This window comes from Euwallacea fornicatus, chromosome 21 (genome assembly GCF_040115645.1).
Source record: "Euwallacea fornicatus isolate EFF26 chromosome 21, ASM4011564v1, whole genome shotgun sequence".
In the NCBI taxonomy this organism is placed as follows: domain Eukaryota; kingdom Metazoa; phylum Arthropoda; class Insecta; order Coleoptera; family Curculionidae; genus Euwallacea; species Euwallacea fornicatus.
The window spans coordinates 2,021,311-2,038,763 of NC_089561.1; the positions used below are offsets into that span (position 1 = coordinate 2,021,311).

Genomic DNA, 17,453 nt, shown 5'->3' on the forward strand with positions numbered 1-17,453 from the left:
CGCCAGTAACTTCAGAGGCGGTGAAGGATCGATGAGGCATTTTCCACTCGAAACGGCGGGAGCATCTTGCCTCCAAAACCCCCCGAAAAAATTCACAAAATAACCCCACGTAAAACTTGAGACATTTAAGAAAATCTCTAATTTTGCCCCCTAAAATTCTCATTTGCCACCACATCTTGTCGTCTCGACCTATGATTCACAGGTAATATTAAATGCCGCATAACGTATATCCATCCTTTTCCGCCATGCACATTTGAATAAAAAAAAAGAGGTAAATCGTAAATATCAACTGCATTCAGGCTAACTTTACTACTTGGGAACGATCAATGCCACAGTTTTCGTCTCGCTCTACGCTTATATAGAAGACAAAGATGACTATATAATGCGGGGTGGATGGCGGTATGTACGATTTAATGGCACCCGCACAGTGGTGGCAAATGAGAGTTGTAATAACACTAAGTGAGATTAAGGTACGAGCTACTGACGAATTAAATGTAGGATCAAAGAAAACAAAAAGGTCTTAGTTTTACTTCTCCGCGTATCGTTTCATTTGAGTTATTCTGCGGATTGCTCGTTAACATACCTCGAATACCAACATTCGATCAACAAAAAACCTTCAGAAGAGTCCAATTTAAGGAATAAAAATTTTCATTTTAATATTCACATCTCATTATCTAACCTGAACTATTCTTAGTTATGCAAATCGCAGAAGAACTTAATTTGTTTTATCAACCCACGTGACGAGATAATTTTTCTTGCGATAGTCCCCAAGCCAAACAAAACTTTGTCCGCTTTGAGTAGCTAGTTTCCGGACAAGAAAATTAATTTCCGAAATGCTAATGGCATACGTTCCATTCCAGGAAACTTATCCAGCAAAAAAATTATCTCCAGGGCGTCTTTATATCCAAAAAGAGCCAAAGGAAACATAAATTTTATTAATAGTCCTCGCACATTCCCCGAGAGTTTCTGCTTGTTTCCTTTTGTTTAATGGGTTGCACTAGCTTTTTTTGAAAACCTGGATATGAAGGAATTCCAGGCATCTCACCCCCAAAGCCTCGATAAATATTCACACACCATACGCATATTAGAAGTCAGCACCTTTGCTTCGGTGAAATATTTAAAAAATGCCAAGGAAGGGCCCTTATTTGGGGTTTCGGAGGGGTGAATTATTGAAATGTAGAAATTTTTGCGCAATATTCATCCTGCGGCGAAACGAGAAACAAAACTGGAACTTTTACGTAACCGAACGAACTGGTATACAATCGCAGGAGAGTGCAATGCACTTTGAGGCTATTAATATGTGATAATATTTGATATGCCGCACCTTTGAGTTGAGCCAGCCATCATGCATCGGGCTTTCCTCGACTTGTCCAACCTCGTTCAAGGTTGGCGTGTTTGATGGTACGACGGCCGCACCTCGTATAGTTCGACAAGAAAACTCTGATGCAACGAAAACTCCATCTCGGAATCGAGTAAACAATGCGAGTTTTCCCGGCTGAATATCCGGAATGATCCTCCAGACTCTCAAGGGTATAAAGTTGAAAAAGAGACAAAGAATATCACCTGGGACCGCATTACCAAAATCCCGCCTAGCTTCGATGCTTTTCCACCCTTTATTTTCTATCAGCGTTGAGTCAAAAGAGTAAAACAGTAAAATCCCCGTGAATAAACTATGACGCTATTTTTGAAAGAGGGTTTAGTTCGGGACTGTCTGTATGTCCATGGATTAGGTATTGGCCAATGAACTTTTCAATCTCCATTAGGGACAGCATTTGCTCCCATGTAAAATCAGCCATAGGACGGCGAATTGAATTTATGTATTTTACATGCGAATACGTGTGTAAAAGGTAAAGCTGCAAAAAAATACAATGAATTTATCGATCCGACCTACATTCGAAATGGGAAATTTGATGTAGAAAGGGGACAAATCTATTATTGCACATGTGCAATGTGTCCCTCGATTTAAAACCTTTCGGATTAATTCATAAGGGCCGTTCAGTTAGATAAACAAAAATCTCAGGGCCTGGCTGAAGGAAACGTCTAAGAAAATACTGAAAAATGTCAACTCACAAAATTTACTATCAGGACTGCGCTGAAGGGGACTTAAAAATACTAAAAAAATAAATTCAACATTTCTTCTCTGTCCACATGGCGAATTTCAAAAAATCTTTTATTCTGCCATCAACTTGATACCGCGTCGAGGCATGTCTCCTTTAAATCTGTGAGATTAACTCAAACTAACTGTCGTTGGATATACACGAATCTTATGGTCATACAAAGGGCCCGCGGAAATTCTAAAATGAGGGGAAAGATTCCTCTTTATTCACATCGTAAATAAAAAATCTATTATGCCCCGCAAAATTGCTACGCCAACTCAAAATAAATATTAAGGGACAAGGCTTAATATCGTAGCCATTTTGAAAGGGACACAAAAATAAGAAAAATAAAAGGAATACTTGCTTCTCTTGCTACTTTGTGAATTTCAAACATTCCTTTATTGCTCTAAAAATTTGATACGCCACTGAAAATGTCGACTTTAAACCTTTGAGATTAACTCAAGGCGAATGCCTATACGCGAGCATAAGGGTCGTACTGAAAGAAGCACAAAAACACCAAAGTTTCTCTTATTTCCCTTCTTCAATTCCAGAACAAGAAATGTGCGTTTTATTAACGTAATATGGCATAAACATGAAAAACAGCCCCATCAAGGCCACATTCTTATCGTCTACACAGTTCTAATAGATTCCAAGTGTAGGGTTGCAGTAGTAATATTTATCTAAAGGGCTATTAGGAATCTAAATGTGCCCGAGATCCCTCGCCATCTTCCTTTATGGCTGCAATGTCTGGTGCAGTGCGACATTCTTTCAGGCATACAATCAATTTGTAGACGACTCTAATGGAAAACATAAATCTCCCATATCTATGTTATTGGACTCCATGTTTTAGGTTTTGAATAAGGAGAAGGGTCTATTAGATCCATAGACGTTATTATTTGCGTAATAAATCAGATCGTCTGGCTCTAAAGCCAGGAAATTTAAAGGTCAATAATCATTAAAAAGCCAGGCTAAAGCCAAAGTGTTCAATAATGAATAACAATTTGTTTTCTGGACGGAAACCCTTAAAAGACTTTGTTGATGCTGGAACGTTCGGGATCATAAATTAGACCTCGACCCAGACACAACAGTGGTTTCGGACCTATAAAGCCGTTTTATTTTTAACGTTTCTGCTGGAGCAAATCGCTTTGTTTCCTGCTGCTTTATTTTATGGCAAAATACTGCTCAATAGTTGCACTGTTCTCAACAGCGGCAATTTTCTTTATTTGCAAAACTCGGTTCAATTAAATTTATCATAATATAGAATTCGGCTTCATCAGACGTGGTCGGTAGCACGCTAACGAGGAAATAATGGCCTGAACTACAGACAATGGCGGAAAAAACTTGAACATTAAAGCCGAAACATGAATTAACTTTAAAATTCCCGTAGTCAGCAGGAAAGCGGGATTTTCCTTGTAACCCCATCTGAAAGGAACATACGGGGACATAAAATGAAGTCCAAACCATTAAGTCGACAATGCGATAGCGATCGTCTCGTTCCGGGGATGACGCGACATTTCAGGCAATAAATATCTACAAAATACCCTAACAAAGGAATAATGGAAATACAACCTAAGACAGTTGAAATTAATTTCCATTAAAGTAAGCCCTAATGGCGATAACGGTAACGTTTCCATTTCCACGACGAGAAAATCTCGAAAAGATGTTTTAAAGCGGATGATCGTTAATGGAAATGGTTTAATTTTGACGCAGTTCCGAGAGGTTTTGCTTAGCGATGTTGAGGATTTTAGAGTTAACTGAGAGAGGGTTTTCAATTTGTGTGAATTTATTTTGCGTCTGTCCTATTGTTTGGAAAGACGTAAATTTACCTTCAAGGAACATTTTCTCCAATATTAAAACTCTTGACGATCACCTATTGAGCTCAACAAGTGACGACACTGATTTAAGACTACGACCGTCTTCTGTAATGACAACAGACACCCTTCAAACGTCAGTTCGGAACGCTTTTAACGCACTCTTGAATGCAGCAACCCTCGCAATCATGCCACTGCCATCATTAGGCAACAATGTTGCCACTTTGAGTGCAAGTTTTTGGCTCTAACTTGAGCCTCCTGTCAAAGAAAAAGAAACGGTGACGTAGTTGCCACGTATTCACAGCCGTCAGTTTTTCGGGCCGACGCCATATTTGTTCCCCCTCAGCATTGTTGATACGGATTCACAGAAGAAATTATTTTAATTTCTAAAAATTTAGGATACCTTGTCTCATGATCGGGGCCAATTTACAATTAAAAGCTGATAGTAACCTCGTTGCCACTACGTTACATTTCTTGGCAAAATAATGAGACAACAACATTTGGTGCAGGTTTTTTCTTTATGTTGTTTATCTGCGATGGGTACAAATTTCTCAAATGTTAAGGAATCCAGAAAAATAACGTAGACATGGCAACCCTGTCGCAAGATTGTCAGCTCCTGGTAACCTCAAGTTCCCTTTAAAAAAATTGAAGAATTTAGTGACGCCAATTACGACAGACGTCAGTTATTTTTAAACAAAAGACGTTGGACATCGTTGTCGTCGTGCGCTTTCCGAAATCATGATATTTTTTAAAAATTGCGGATTCTCTCAGGATCCTTTCATTTCTACACAAATCTTCCCTGGCAAGTTATTTAACGTATTTCTCCAGAGCTCCCTTTATTATCCCCTAGCTCTCCAGCAATTTGCAGTTCCCTCAAGATCAATCTTCTGGATTTGATTGAAAACACGTTCCAGGTAATAAGTCTTAATATGTTTGTGTTCCCTGTTCAAACAGCCGCCGTTGTTCGAGTTTGTTTGCCTTCTTTGTAATCGCCTTAAGCCTTAGGATTTTTCTGCTATCTAATAAGAAAAATCGTCATCTTGAACTCCTTTTGACTTGAAGAATTTGTTTCTGCATGATCGAATGCAATAAGGGATTTCATATTAAAATTTTTTCGGGATTCTACTTAATAAATCATTCGTGTAAGAGGTATAAGTGAGAGAGGTCTATATTAGGGATATTAAAAAGGGATGCGCTTACACGTTTCATTGGAGCTCAGTGCGTACGAGATCCGTTCATGTGTAATAATATTTCGAACATGGAGTTCCTGCTCTTTATTACGGAGGCTTTTTCTCAGTATAATTAAAAACAAAAACTTCCCAGACCCATCAACAAAAACCACTCTTCTGGTTGTTATTGATACCAGTTTTTGAACTCTTAAAGCAGTATGCTACGCAGATGTTTAAAAGCAAATATTTCTTTTATAAATGGTTAATTACACCGAAACTGCTTTCGCATAACACAAACCATTTATTTATATTGCAATATAAGCGTCATGATTTTTTGTTTTTAGAGTTCAGTAGCCCGATTGCAATAATGGTCTAGGTGTTAATAAAATATCCTGCATTCTAATACATTTTTCCATAATCACTCTCGTTTTCGGCTCCACAAGGGCGATAATAAAACATGAGTTATGCACTGACTGGATCTGACTTTGAATATTAGAGGAATTCTACGTAGGGGGGTGAAACTTTTCATAAATCCGGCCTTTCCTTTCGGATAGCCGTCTGCACGGGTCGCTTGACATTACATTATAAGGGTGCGGAAAAAGGTCGTAATTCTGCCATCCTTTGCGAACAACAAGCACATAAACCAACCGCAATTCTGTCTCACTCCTTCTTTATTACTTTACGCTGTTGTCGCACCTTTGTTTCAATTACGCAGAGCAAAAATGACCATCTGTCATCTGTCACCAAAAGGGAATTAGAAATTCGGCTACGTGGTTAAAGAGCCAAAATTTTGGCCCTTCTGGGCGAAATAATAAAATTTTTGTAGACTTTAAATCATTTCGTCATTTGTGAGTAACTGCCTCACAATTTGGTCCGTCAGTCCTCACAGTTCTGTTAACCTGAAATTTGGAACACATTGTGTACACGAAGTGATGTTTAAAAATTGGTCGAGTTCAAAAATATGGCAAAACGTCCTAGTTCATTGTGTATCTTCACACATTACGAATCACGTACTGAGTGTCTCGATTTTAAATGGCAATAACCACGTCTATGTTAAAAATAGTGTTGGTCTGCTATATAAACTATGTTTCTGAAGCGCTTGTTAGTCAACACGCAGGGCGTAAATTTTCAGATTTTTTAAAGCTTTTACTTCACAGTTAAATGTAAATTTAGAAACTATATAGTAACCTTCGAAAATATCGAACACCCACTGTTTCCGAAACGTATGGAACATGCTGTGATGAATTATTGAATGCTTTAAACTCAAATACACACTACCGAAAATCAAATGATCTTGAGTTCTCGAATTTCTGTTCTTAACATCAGAATTTTTTCTCTTTGTAAAAAATTATGCACAAAATCAATCGTTATTAAGTTATAAACATTCAAAAAAATCTCTCATTTTGTCCATTTGAATTCTCATTTCCCACGACTATTCGTATAGACCTACGATTCAAAGCAGCTATCAACTGCTGTGCAACATATCTAAGGCCATCCTTATTCTTGGTCGTGAATAAAGACAAAAGATATACATACGTACGTGCCAACCTCTACCAGCACCTACTTCACTACTTGGGCCAGCAGGATCAATGCCATAGCGTTGGTTTCCGTCTAACCTGATCTAATAAACAAGGACGGCAATATGATGCGGTCGAATGGTGAATATGACTTGATGAGAGTGGCACAGTGGTGCCAAATGCGAGTTTCAACGGTAAAAGCAGTTTACGCAAGGTTCTTATACAATCCTTCTTTTGTGCTCGAATCATGAATTGCATGAAATTGCTCTGTCCGCAGGAAAACAGTGACTCACATTCTTATAAAATGACCCTGCCAAAGTAATAATTCGTGACAAAAACAAGACGTCATCATCGGTTATTAATTATTCGCTAATTTGTCCAAATCTCAGGCCCAACTCGTCATTGTTTGTGCAAATAGCACATAAGAATGATTTAAAAATATTATGTATATTTTTCGACCTTGGCGCACTATATCGTGTTTTCGACTTTGTATAAATAAATGGGCCATTTAGCAGTTGGTTTCGCGTTACCAGTCAGAACTCACGTATAACTTCCGGATAGCTTGAAGTGCAAAACAACTCATAGTTAACAATATTGTAATCTCGGAGATAAGCCGCGAGTGTATACACCGCCAGATCGTTAAACTTTGAAGAGATTAATAGAATGGAAGATAAAGACTGGATAACGGCTATAAAACGAGAATGACAGATAGAGAGATAAAAGAATGGTATTGTTGTGCTCTATTCTGAAGGAAAGACAAAAAAAATCCCGATTGTTTTAATTTTTCGGTTCGCCTCCTCCATTTGCGAGCTGAATAGCAGCCATGTTCCTTTTTAAGTTGTCTGTGCACTTCTACGTCTTGAGTTTATTTACATTTGACTTTTAAAGGATAGGTCTATGTAATAATACAGAGCCAGACTTCTGGAGGGGCCACTACAGAAACTTTCTGAATATCCAGATTTTCATCACTTGGTTATGTCCGGACTTTTTCGGACCGAATAAAAAAACATGTTTTTTTCGGACAAAACCTTCACATTTCGCACAGAAAAATGCGGCTCAACGAAAATAAGCCTCCAGTGGATTGACACGCCTAATTAACTTGCCAAATTTCCGGCATGGCATTTGAGAGGCACAAATTGGCAACCGAGCCAGAACGAAAATAACAATCATATTTATTATTGGATCTAAGGCGAAAATAGTTCCTGTTGCATACGTGTGTACTTACATACCGGAGGTACCGTGCACCGTGGAATTTGACCAAGGTTAATTAATGGTATCTTGAGGTGGTCAGGATTAGGCTAAATTTAAACGTTTTTTTTCAAGAGAATTTTTAACAAGTGCTACAGCCGAATCGATAATTCCACCCTCGTCACCTCTGATTAAGGGTCCGCCGGTGAAAAAATCTCACAGGTTTCTGCACTAAAATGTCGGCACTATTACCTCTCTAAAACCCAGATTACTTCCTGAAATTTTATGCAAATCTATTCCACCATAATATGTAGATTCGCCATTGTGTTGCAAATTCATATTATATATGTAGAGACAAGATAAACAAAGTTATTTTTATCCGGCAAAATTACAAAATGAATTTATATGCCGTTTTATTGTATAATAGCAATAATTCGTATTATTGTGAGCTCGATTAACGACTTGTTCATTAACATTTTAATCCGTTTAGTGTAGGTGATTACACGTGGTGGATTTCTAACGGTAAACCCCCTTGAATGTCTGGCTACCTACATAGACATAACGACAATCGTTACCGAAGACAGTCTCTTGGGTCTTTGTGTATCAAATTCCCGGTCGAAAAACGAGGCAATTCCTAACCAAAAAGGAGAACTTTTATTGACAAGATCGGCCTACACGTGGTGGGAATTTTAATCGCATCTTTGGGAGCCTTTAACGAATCCCAAACCCGCAAAAAGAGGGATATTCCTGTGGGGCGCTTTTCCTGCTGCAGATCGATAAGGAGTTGTTCTTGACCTAGCAAACTCGCTCTTTCTGAATAATTACTATAAAACACAGCAGTTTTGGAGATTTATCTGCAATACCAGCCGTAGGGAAACTTTTCTGATAAACATACCTATAATCGTTAATTTTCATAGCTTACGTTCACTATTGTTGTTTTTCCTACCGCATTTTCCGGGTATTTTATTGCGCAGAAAGTAATTGAAAGTTTACTAAGGGTTGGACCTAACTGTTATGGCTGAAATATTTTTTATTTTTAATTTTGAAAACTTTCAAATTTGCTAAGAGACTAAAGGGGGAGAATGGGCAGGACCACTGACTCAGAAGTGCTGGACCTAGCTTTCACAGTTTGACCTTCATTTTTGAGAAATAGGGCACTAATTCGTGGCGCGAAATCGGGACGAAATACCCATAACGTTATTTGCTTTATAAAGTGCTCAATATCTTTTTATGAGCCCACAAAATGACTTAATAGAGACACTAATGCACGGTGATCTTCCGGCCAGAAAAAATGGGATCAATTTTAGTAGAACGCCAGTAATCGCTTTCTTTTTCACCTGGAAACTTATCCAGCAGCTTCTACTTTATTAATTTTTGGTTTGTAGGGTTTTTACTAGGTTCCAAGCAATTGACCAGCGGATTTTTAAGTTAAAATTCTCACATCTGATGATTTCGGAGCTTCACTTTCTATTTTCGACATTTTAACGGGTCTTCAATAGTCGATTGATTTAAAATACTCGAGCAAATAAATGCAAATCTCCTTCCCCACGTTTTCAGGATTAAAAGTTTTTCAGCTCAGTCGATTGAAGTAGGTTGAAAATCATTTTACTGATCGTCGACGAGTCCTCTGCGACAGCTAATTAATTTTTACAAGATTTTCGCTGCACCAATACAAACTTACGGGTGAGCTTTCGCCAGGAACACCATCAGATAAAAATCATAAACGTTTTTATTGCTTATATCCATTATCAAAAACTTGGTATTGTTTTAAGTGAGTGACACACGATGCGTAAGGAATGTTATTTATACGACTCAATAAAGGTGTGAAAAGATTAAGTAAGATATGGATAAAAGCGCAGTTTAAAAGTATTGTGTGGCTATTTTCAGCTAATTAGCATTAAAAAACAACATACGGGATTTAAAAGGCCATGCCGAGTACCTACTTCTAAACCTTCGAATAATCTATTTACTTACACATGTCGGTATTATTTACGTTGCCACCTCGTCGAAGTGCCAAGACAATAACTGCTGCATATATGCATAAGACACGGGATCGGACAGAAAAATGCTTTTTCTACTAGTAATGGCTTTCATTAATAAGAGTATTAGTTGCACAAACGTAGAACGGTTCTCTAATGTCTGATGTGGAGGTTGAGATAATTGATACACCCAAGGAAGGTCGTTAAAACGAAACAATGCCGACCACAGTCACGGTCTGTTAGAGCCAGAAGTGAAGTCTCGAGTACTTCTTGTAGGTATGCTAATTGCTCCTAAAGTAAGTTTTTTCACGTGTTAGCTGATAACCTTTGGTTGTAACATAAGCGCTAAGTGGTGTGCATCAAATTTTTTACATCTGTCTCCCTGGATGTAAACTAAAGATATGCAAAATACCGCAGGAAAAGAGCAAAAGAGAAAAGACCATCCAGGAATATAAGATCTGATTAGCGTGTTGCAGGTTGAATATCTGTCTGTCTGGGCTGGAGGCAGCACAAAAGAATAGCTTAATTTAGAGAAATAACGAGAAAACATAATTTAGACGTAGAAGAATCGTTACGTCGTGTTCATGTACCCACAGACCATATTTTTCTCCGGAACGAAAATCGAGCTCTTTTTGATGCTAATTTTGTTTCAGCTCTCTCAAGTGATCCAAACTAATTTAAATTAGCATTCCCGAACAGAACAGAGAACTCTTTCATAAGCGTCCCGTTTAAAAATAACAGAAGTTCCATAAAAAGTTTGATTACTTTACCAAGTTCTTTTCACCGAAAGAGAGAAAGGCGAATTTTCTACATACAGACAAATTTCTTCGCTAACAGTCTTTAAAAACTTACATAAATCCCGAATTTTAAATTGAATGGGCCTCGGTAACCTCCACCTTCTTTTCGGGTTCAATAACTCCTCGTGGATCAGAGATCTATTCATATCAGTCGCCACACATACTTTTCCTTTGATGTATATACAAGAACGCTAAATATGGCAATCAAATTGCGTGTCTTGCCAAATTAGGGGTGTTTTATGACGGCTATTTGTATACAGGCTACCATATGAGTGGTGACATTGATTTATTGCAAGAAAATCGCTTATATCAGATCAAAAACGAAGAAATGCACCAACTGAATTTTAGGATCAAGTTTCAAAAATTGGTACTTATCTCAGATTCAAGTATTTCCTAATCTGTCAATCCTCTGAGCGACGCCCTTGGAAATTTTTATTTAACTCAAATGAAATGTCGCGAAAATTTTCTGAAGTTTGCAATTAAACTCTTCGACGCCACTGATTGTTGACACTTGCGCAAATTTAGCTAAGTAAATGTCATAGTTGGAGAAGTAATTCTTCAAAAATTAACGAACCATAACCACTTCTGCCTTCAAATATGGTAATTATACTACGTGGTATTCTAACTTATTAAACATCGGACGATACCATGGAAATTAGTTACAGTTTTGTGTAAATAAAAACGGACAGCAACAATGGTCGATTTTGGCAGAAGAGAGACCTTAGAAATCTAATAAATGTCAAATTTCAGTGAGCTGTAAGTGACAATATTTGACATTGACACGAAAAGTCAGTACATATCTATTAAAATTCGACATTTACTGAATTTCTAAAGTCACTCATCTACCATCTGCTGTCACTCTGTCTTATTTATATAACGACAAAACGTTATTAATTTCTATGGCACCTACATCTTCACTCTCATCATAGATGTCTTTTATCTATTCTATACATTTCTTAAGTCTCCTCTGATTTAACAGAGGGCCAACAAAATTTCTTCAATTCGAGAATTACTTAGTCGCCCCCCTTTCTTATCAATAAATTCACAATATTGACTGATAGCAAACAACAAATAGATCGTAATTTATAATGCAGATATTTTTTAATTCCCCAACAAAGACTGGCATTGTGTGCTCTCTTCGCACACCGTTGCCCGAAGAGATAGTAATTAAACAAACCTAGTCAAATATTTATCCACAGAAAATACATACTATATCGCATATAACTTGTGAAAAACACAATTCGTAAACAGTGATGGGTGCTTATCTCCTCTGTTGACTTAAAAACCCGCGGAATATTATTCAATAATTGGATATTATGTGCCAAGTTTCGTAATCCATGTTTTTAAACTTTTACCATCTATATTTAGATGCGAATCCAGCTGGTTTTTGTAAATATTGACTTCAGTGAGAATATATGCACATTGTCGCCGTAGCAACACTCTGATTAGGGCCAAACCTAAGAAACCAGAAACCGTAACCTAAAGATAAATCCGGAGCTTAATTGCTAATCAGGATCGAAATATCCATTTGTTAACGACTCAGGTCGTTAACGATACGTTATTGTCTCGTTTGTGTGTAGGATTTACAGCCCTAATCAGTCGGGTTAGTTTATACGACGATAAACACTCACCTTATTCGATCTGGGATCTCGATTCTCGTCTTCTTCTTCGAATGAGAACCGTGAACGGGGGATACGCTGGGTTCGGAACCGGAAGCAGGAGGAGAACTGCTTCCAGAGCTGGAGCAGGATAAGCTTCCTGCTCGGTTCCTGCCCGCATCAACCAAGGGCCCCACTGGGCCGATTGTCAAAGAAGGCCTGGAGTTGCGATTGCGACGTTTCTTCTTCTTGGAGCCGGTTGGATCGATTTCTTCGATGCGGCCAAAGATATTCGCTGTGGGCGGTGGAGGCATCCAATCGAGGTCTTTCTTTAGGTGACCTCTGCCACATCTGAAAAAGAATAATATACGTTTAATATCAATGGGTCAGGAATACTTGTGGATAAAAGAATTTAAGACAGTGAATATTAAGTAAATAAAAAAATGCGCAAGAGTTTCGCTTTTTTTATTGGAACGAGGACAATTAGTGGCAGAGAACATATAAGTAACTGTGCGCACACACTGAAGTTAACACAGTCATGTGGCGCCATCTCTCTACATTCTACGTCTATCTAACTCTTCAAAGATGGCGCCATTCCCTCTACAGCACTAAAAGATTTGACGATACCAACCTACATCCACAGGCTTTATAAGCCAGATCGTATCCCTTTTTGGTCCACAGGTTTTGATGACGTTGCCTTTCGGACCAGGAGCGCGCACGACCACAGGTTTTGAGGTAACACAAAACGGTTTGTTCCCATTGGTCGAAGCATTCGCGGTGCATATATCTGCCAACGGTGCAGAGTTCGTTGTTACATGTGACCTGTAACAAAAGTTCATGTATATGAAAAAAATGGAAAAATTATGTAAAAAATACTAAAATGGTCCACGGGATCAAATCAGACTGGTTATGTCAACGCAGTCCAGACATTTTTAATATCAATAGAAAAAAATACATAATTTTAAGTTCATTGTTAAACTTGAAAAACGAGAGATTTTACAAATTTTTCTGTAAACAACATTCGAACAATTTTCGACCTATCAAGATAGTGCATTACGTTGTTTACCAAGCTATATCTCTCAAGTGTTTTATTTTTAATTAAACATGCATAAGAGGCAATTAAAAGGGCTCATTTGAAAAATAATAGACGTGCCTTTTTAGATGTTTTACTCAAAGGTCAATGATTATTCGAAACTTAAAGTATTATTACTGACAGGCTGATGAAATATGTCGAGTACCACCAGTTTAATAAGGTTGTTGCATTGATAAATTCCTCTAGAGGCGCCCCTGATATTTTTTCATGAATTAAAAAAAGTGAATCACAGATATTTTCAAGTGTTTTTAGCTTAAAATCGAGTGACGTACGTACCTCGAAGTTAAGACTCTAAATACACAAACAGACCTTCTACGCTAATAAATTTCAGGCAGAATAATCGACGAAAGATTGGATACAATCAGTAATATTTAAAACTTTATAGGTCAAGAAAGAGTCATGTGGAAAACTTGCATTCCATGATTTAGTACAGAACATTTATGCGGTCTCTCGGGAATTAAAATTTTGAAAAATTATTACCACACAAATAGACGTGCTAAGCCAATCAATTTCTTTTGTGAAAACAATCAACTAAATATTAGATACAAACAATAAAATTACATCTTGATTAGTCAAGGACACAGTGGCGTAGCGGGGCCACATTTGAAGGTTTACTAAATTGCAATTAAAAAACCTTACTTGAAAATAATTTGAGAAAAATTGCAACTACGCATCACAGTTGGGCAGTAGCGTACTGTATTTTAAATAAATTAATAATATACGAATTTTCAGAGATAAATGACGATTTTAATCCTGAGCATTTTTTCTTTTTAAATCGTTAATATTTTTCAAAAGTCGATTTACTAAAACTATGACGTGATATTTTTGAAAATCAGTGACGTCCTCGCCACTTCCACAAATTGTCCAAATGTAATAAGACAAAATCAAGTTTTATGTAACAACGACGAAAAATTAAAGTAAACGATATAAACATGGGAAAACCCTAAATATAAAAACTACCAGTTATTACAAAAAAAATATTTAAATAAACTTTAGCAGCATAAATAAGAGGAAAAATTTAAGTTCTAACACATTGAGGTGACGTATGAGACATTCCCCTTCTGGTGACCGTGAAACTTTGATGTTTTTAGGCTGATTTGAATAGAATAAAATCTACAGCAAGAAATTATTAATTTAAAAAATGTCTCATTCAGAGTGATATGTCGATTCTCAATTGATTTTAGTCGTTTCGAGAAACTAACTTGTTGAGACTATTGGCTCAACAATTGAGGACTTCTTGTTGCCTTAATTATACCCAAAGTATGTTATTTTCAAAGTTGGGCAAATTCCTGTAGAATAACTATTAATAAAGTAAACACAATAGAAATACATCTGTAATCAATAATGAAAATGTATTTATGAGAACAAAGCAAAGCGTATTTTCATCTCTTCTGACTCATTCTAAAGACCGTCCATGGACTGATCTTAAATTAAATCAATCGACGTAACAACAAAATGAAAATCGGCCCCATTAACTAATAAATTTATTCTAGTCGTTTTAACTTAAAAACAAGCCCGGCACATGAAATGCTGCGAAAACATGATTATTTTTCACACAAAGTGTCACACATTGTTTATGGAATTTGCTTGTTAAAATCGCATTAATATATTACTGCACTCAGAAAGTGCCAAAGGCCTCTGATTTATTGAGACTTTAATAATGCTCGTAAGAGAGCAACATTTGAGCCAACAGAACTGACCAAATTCGAGCCTCAATATTGAGCGGGACGTGCTTATCGCAAACATGAAAGATTAGCACGGCTTAATGATTTGATATCCCATAAATCAAGCACTTGATTGAATATTTTCCTTGACATTTTGTTAGAGAAACCATAAAACGAGCTAATTTTAGCCGTTCATAATAAACAAACTTTTCATGCTTGAACAAGGCTTTGGTAATCGCCGGCTTTGCGTTGTTAAAACGCCGGCCGGCTTTTGCGGCATAGGTAATGAACTTAACGGGCTTAGGCCTGTAATTTTAGGGTTTTAGAGTACTTAAGGGTTCAGCTGTCGGTGGTGAGGAGGGTTGGAGTGTCAAGGGGAGTGTTCACCTCATTTTTTTTCATCGAGAGATTGTGTATACAGTTTCAGAGATACTACAAACAACCTTGAATTTGCGAATTTGAGGAGATCTACGATCTACTAACCCTGACAGTGTCTCGCAGATCGTCGAGGGCAATAAGCATGGGATCCTCTCCTGGATGGGAGCCGATCACCTTTTGCTGGACCCGAAGACAGTCCCCGGAAGGAACACAACACCGGGTGTAAGCAGAACCTTCGATACCGACGCCGACGACGCTGTCCATTCCGGTGGCTCGGCGCGGGGCCATGAGCGTGGGCGAAATACACAAGAACCTTGACGCGAGCGTGATGCTTACCAAAACGCGTAAGTTACCAGTTACCACCAGGCCTAGAGGAAGCCTACTGGTTTATGCTGTGCGTGGAGTAAGCCGCGTGGCCACCGGGAACGAGAAAGCGAAAGGAGGGGGCCACTTTCGGTTTCGCGGCGCCGAGACGTGCGCCGCTTTTCACTCTCGGAGGCCCTGACCGACGGGCGAAAGCGCCGCGACGTCGACGCTGCACCGGCGTCCGGCCTCCGAGGATGCGACGGCGGCATGGTCGAGGAGCCGTGGCAATGGAGCCCAATGGGAGATATTTGTGAGTATTGGGCCAACTCTTGCAAGAAACTTCATAATTTTCAAAAAAAAAATTAAATTTTTTTTTTAAATCTTGTAATTTTTTAAAACCTTGAACCGTGGTTCCTCTCAGTTTCTCACAAACCGACCAAGAGCTCAAACGAGGTATGTAAGTTCAAAATGGAATCCGTGTGAGTGGATTAAAACGAGGAGCTTTTCACATGTGGACACCAGTAGCAGTAAGAAGATGCCAGACAAAATGTGTTTTTTTTTGGCCGTAGGACATGACTGATGAAAGAAAGATGTTCAAGTTGTTAAAAGGTCAGGGAATCTAGGTGCGTCGCTGTGTTTCATAACTATCAATTTTATGAACATATTATAAAAACCAGAGTTTTAAAACCTAGATACGCCACTGCCTTTCTTAGACCTGCTCATAGAATTTCTACAAAATCTATTCCGTTTTATACGATGTTGTAGGGCAAGAGTTCATTGCTGTTTTACTATATTATCTGATTTACGTTTTCTAGAAATATCAAAATTGTTGATACTTATCAAATCACCGCAATTTGTTTACAATATAGCAATTGTCTACAAAATCGATGCTTATTGATCTGTAGGTACCATGCGAAAACTCCAGTCACTGCCGTCACAGTCTTTTGGCAGACACTTGATTTCCGCGTTTCTGTCTATAGAGGTTATCACGGAATTTTGTTGAAGTAATTAAGAACATAAAACTTACTTGTTTATTAAGAACTTAAAACTTACCAGAATTCACCTCAAAAGATTATAAATTTTATATCTGTCTGTATTTTCTGTTTCTGGAACATCTTCATTAAGATGAAGAATAAGGTATGTAATATGAGCCGGGTGCACGATAAATACGACACAAATATAGTGGAATTTTAGCGAAAAACACTGGCAACATTCTATTTTTCCATATTCTCATCATCCAAACAGTTTTACGGTTCTGGAAATTTCAAGTTTACAACAAAAACTACCTGCAAAATCCACCAACATCAGTAACGTTATCGACGCCGATGACAATAACAATGGCTGACAAAACAATTGAATTCAGACTGCGCAAACATCATCCATCTTTGTTTCTGGCGCGAACTATGTCAAGCGCATACATGGCACACTAGATGAATTTTGCGATGATTTTTGACACAATTGGGGCAAATTGTGGAGTTCTAAAAATTTAATAAGTTTAAAGGAATTTTCTGCGACGTTAATTAAAGACATTTAATTACACGTTGCAGGGCCAAAAAAGAGAAAAAGTTCAGGTTACTAGTGAAGAATCACACCTCGCAGGGTACCTCTATGTTCACGTCGCCATTCACCTCGCCAAGAATTGAACATGGCCGCAGATTAAGATAGGGAAAAAGTTCGTATCGCCGTTTATCGTAATTCATTTGTCTAGTTCCTTACGAAAAGAGAGGTAGTAAAAATGTGGTCTGATTTCGGTAGTGACAGTAACCCTCCAAATACCTCGACATCATGGCTATTATCAATTATGCTGTGTTTATTTTAAATTTGTTCTGGTCCTTCAAGCAGCCTCACACATTCTGT

General features: G+C 37.9%; 1 protein-coding gene across 2 annotated transcripts in view; it reads right to left on the reverse strand.

The window, feature by feature from the left end:
• The window catches only part of heca (headcase), a 78,667-nt gene extending 61,809 nt beyond the window's left edge, over nt 1-16,858 (reverse strand). Inside the window, exons 1-3 of one of the 2 annotated variants that reach the window (XM_066294398.1) lie at nt 16,650-16,858; nt 12,787-12,977; nt 12,189-12,506 (exon numbers count right to left, since the gene is read on the reverse strand). In XM_066294398.1, the coding sequence (XP_066150495.1) occupies nt 12,189-12,506; nt 12,787-12,938 (470 nt within the window). In that variant the 5' untranslated portion in view covers nt 12,939-12,977; nt 16,650-16,858. Of the gene's footprint in view, nt 1-12,188; nt 12,507-12,786; nt 12,978-15,395; nt 15,659-16,649 lie in introns of those variants that run through there. The other variant, XM_066294396.1, reaches the window with a different exon arrangement.
• Nucleotides 16,859-17,453: the final 595 nt, after the last annotated feature.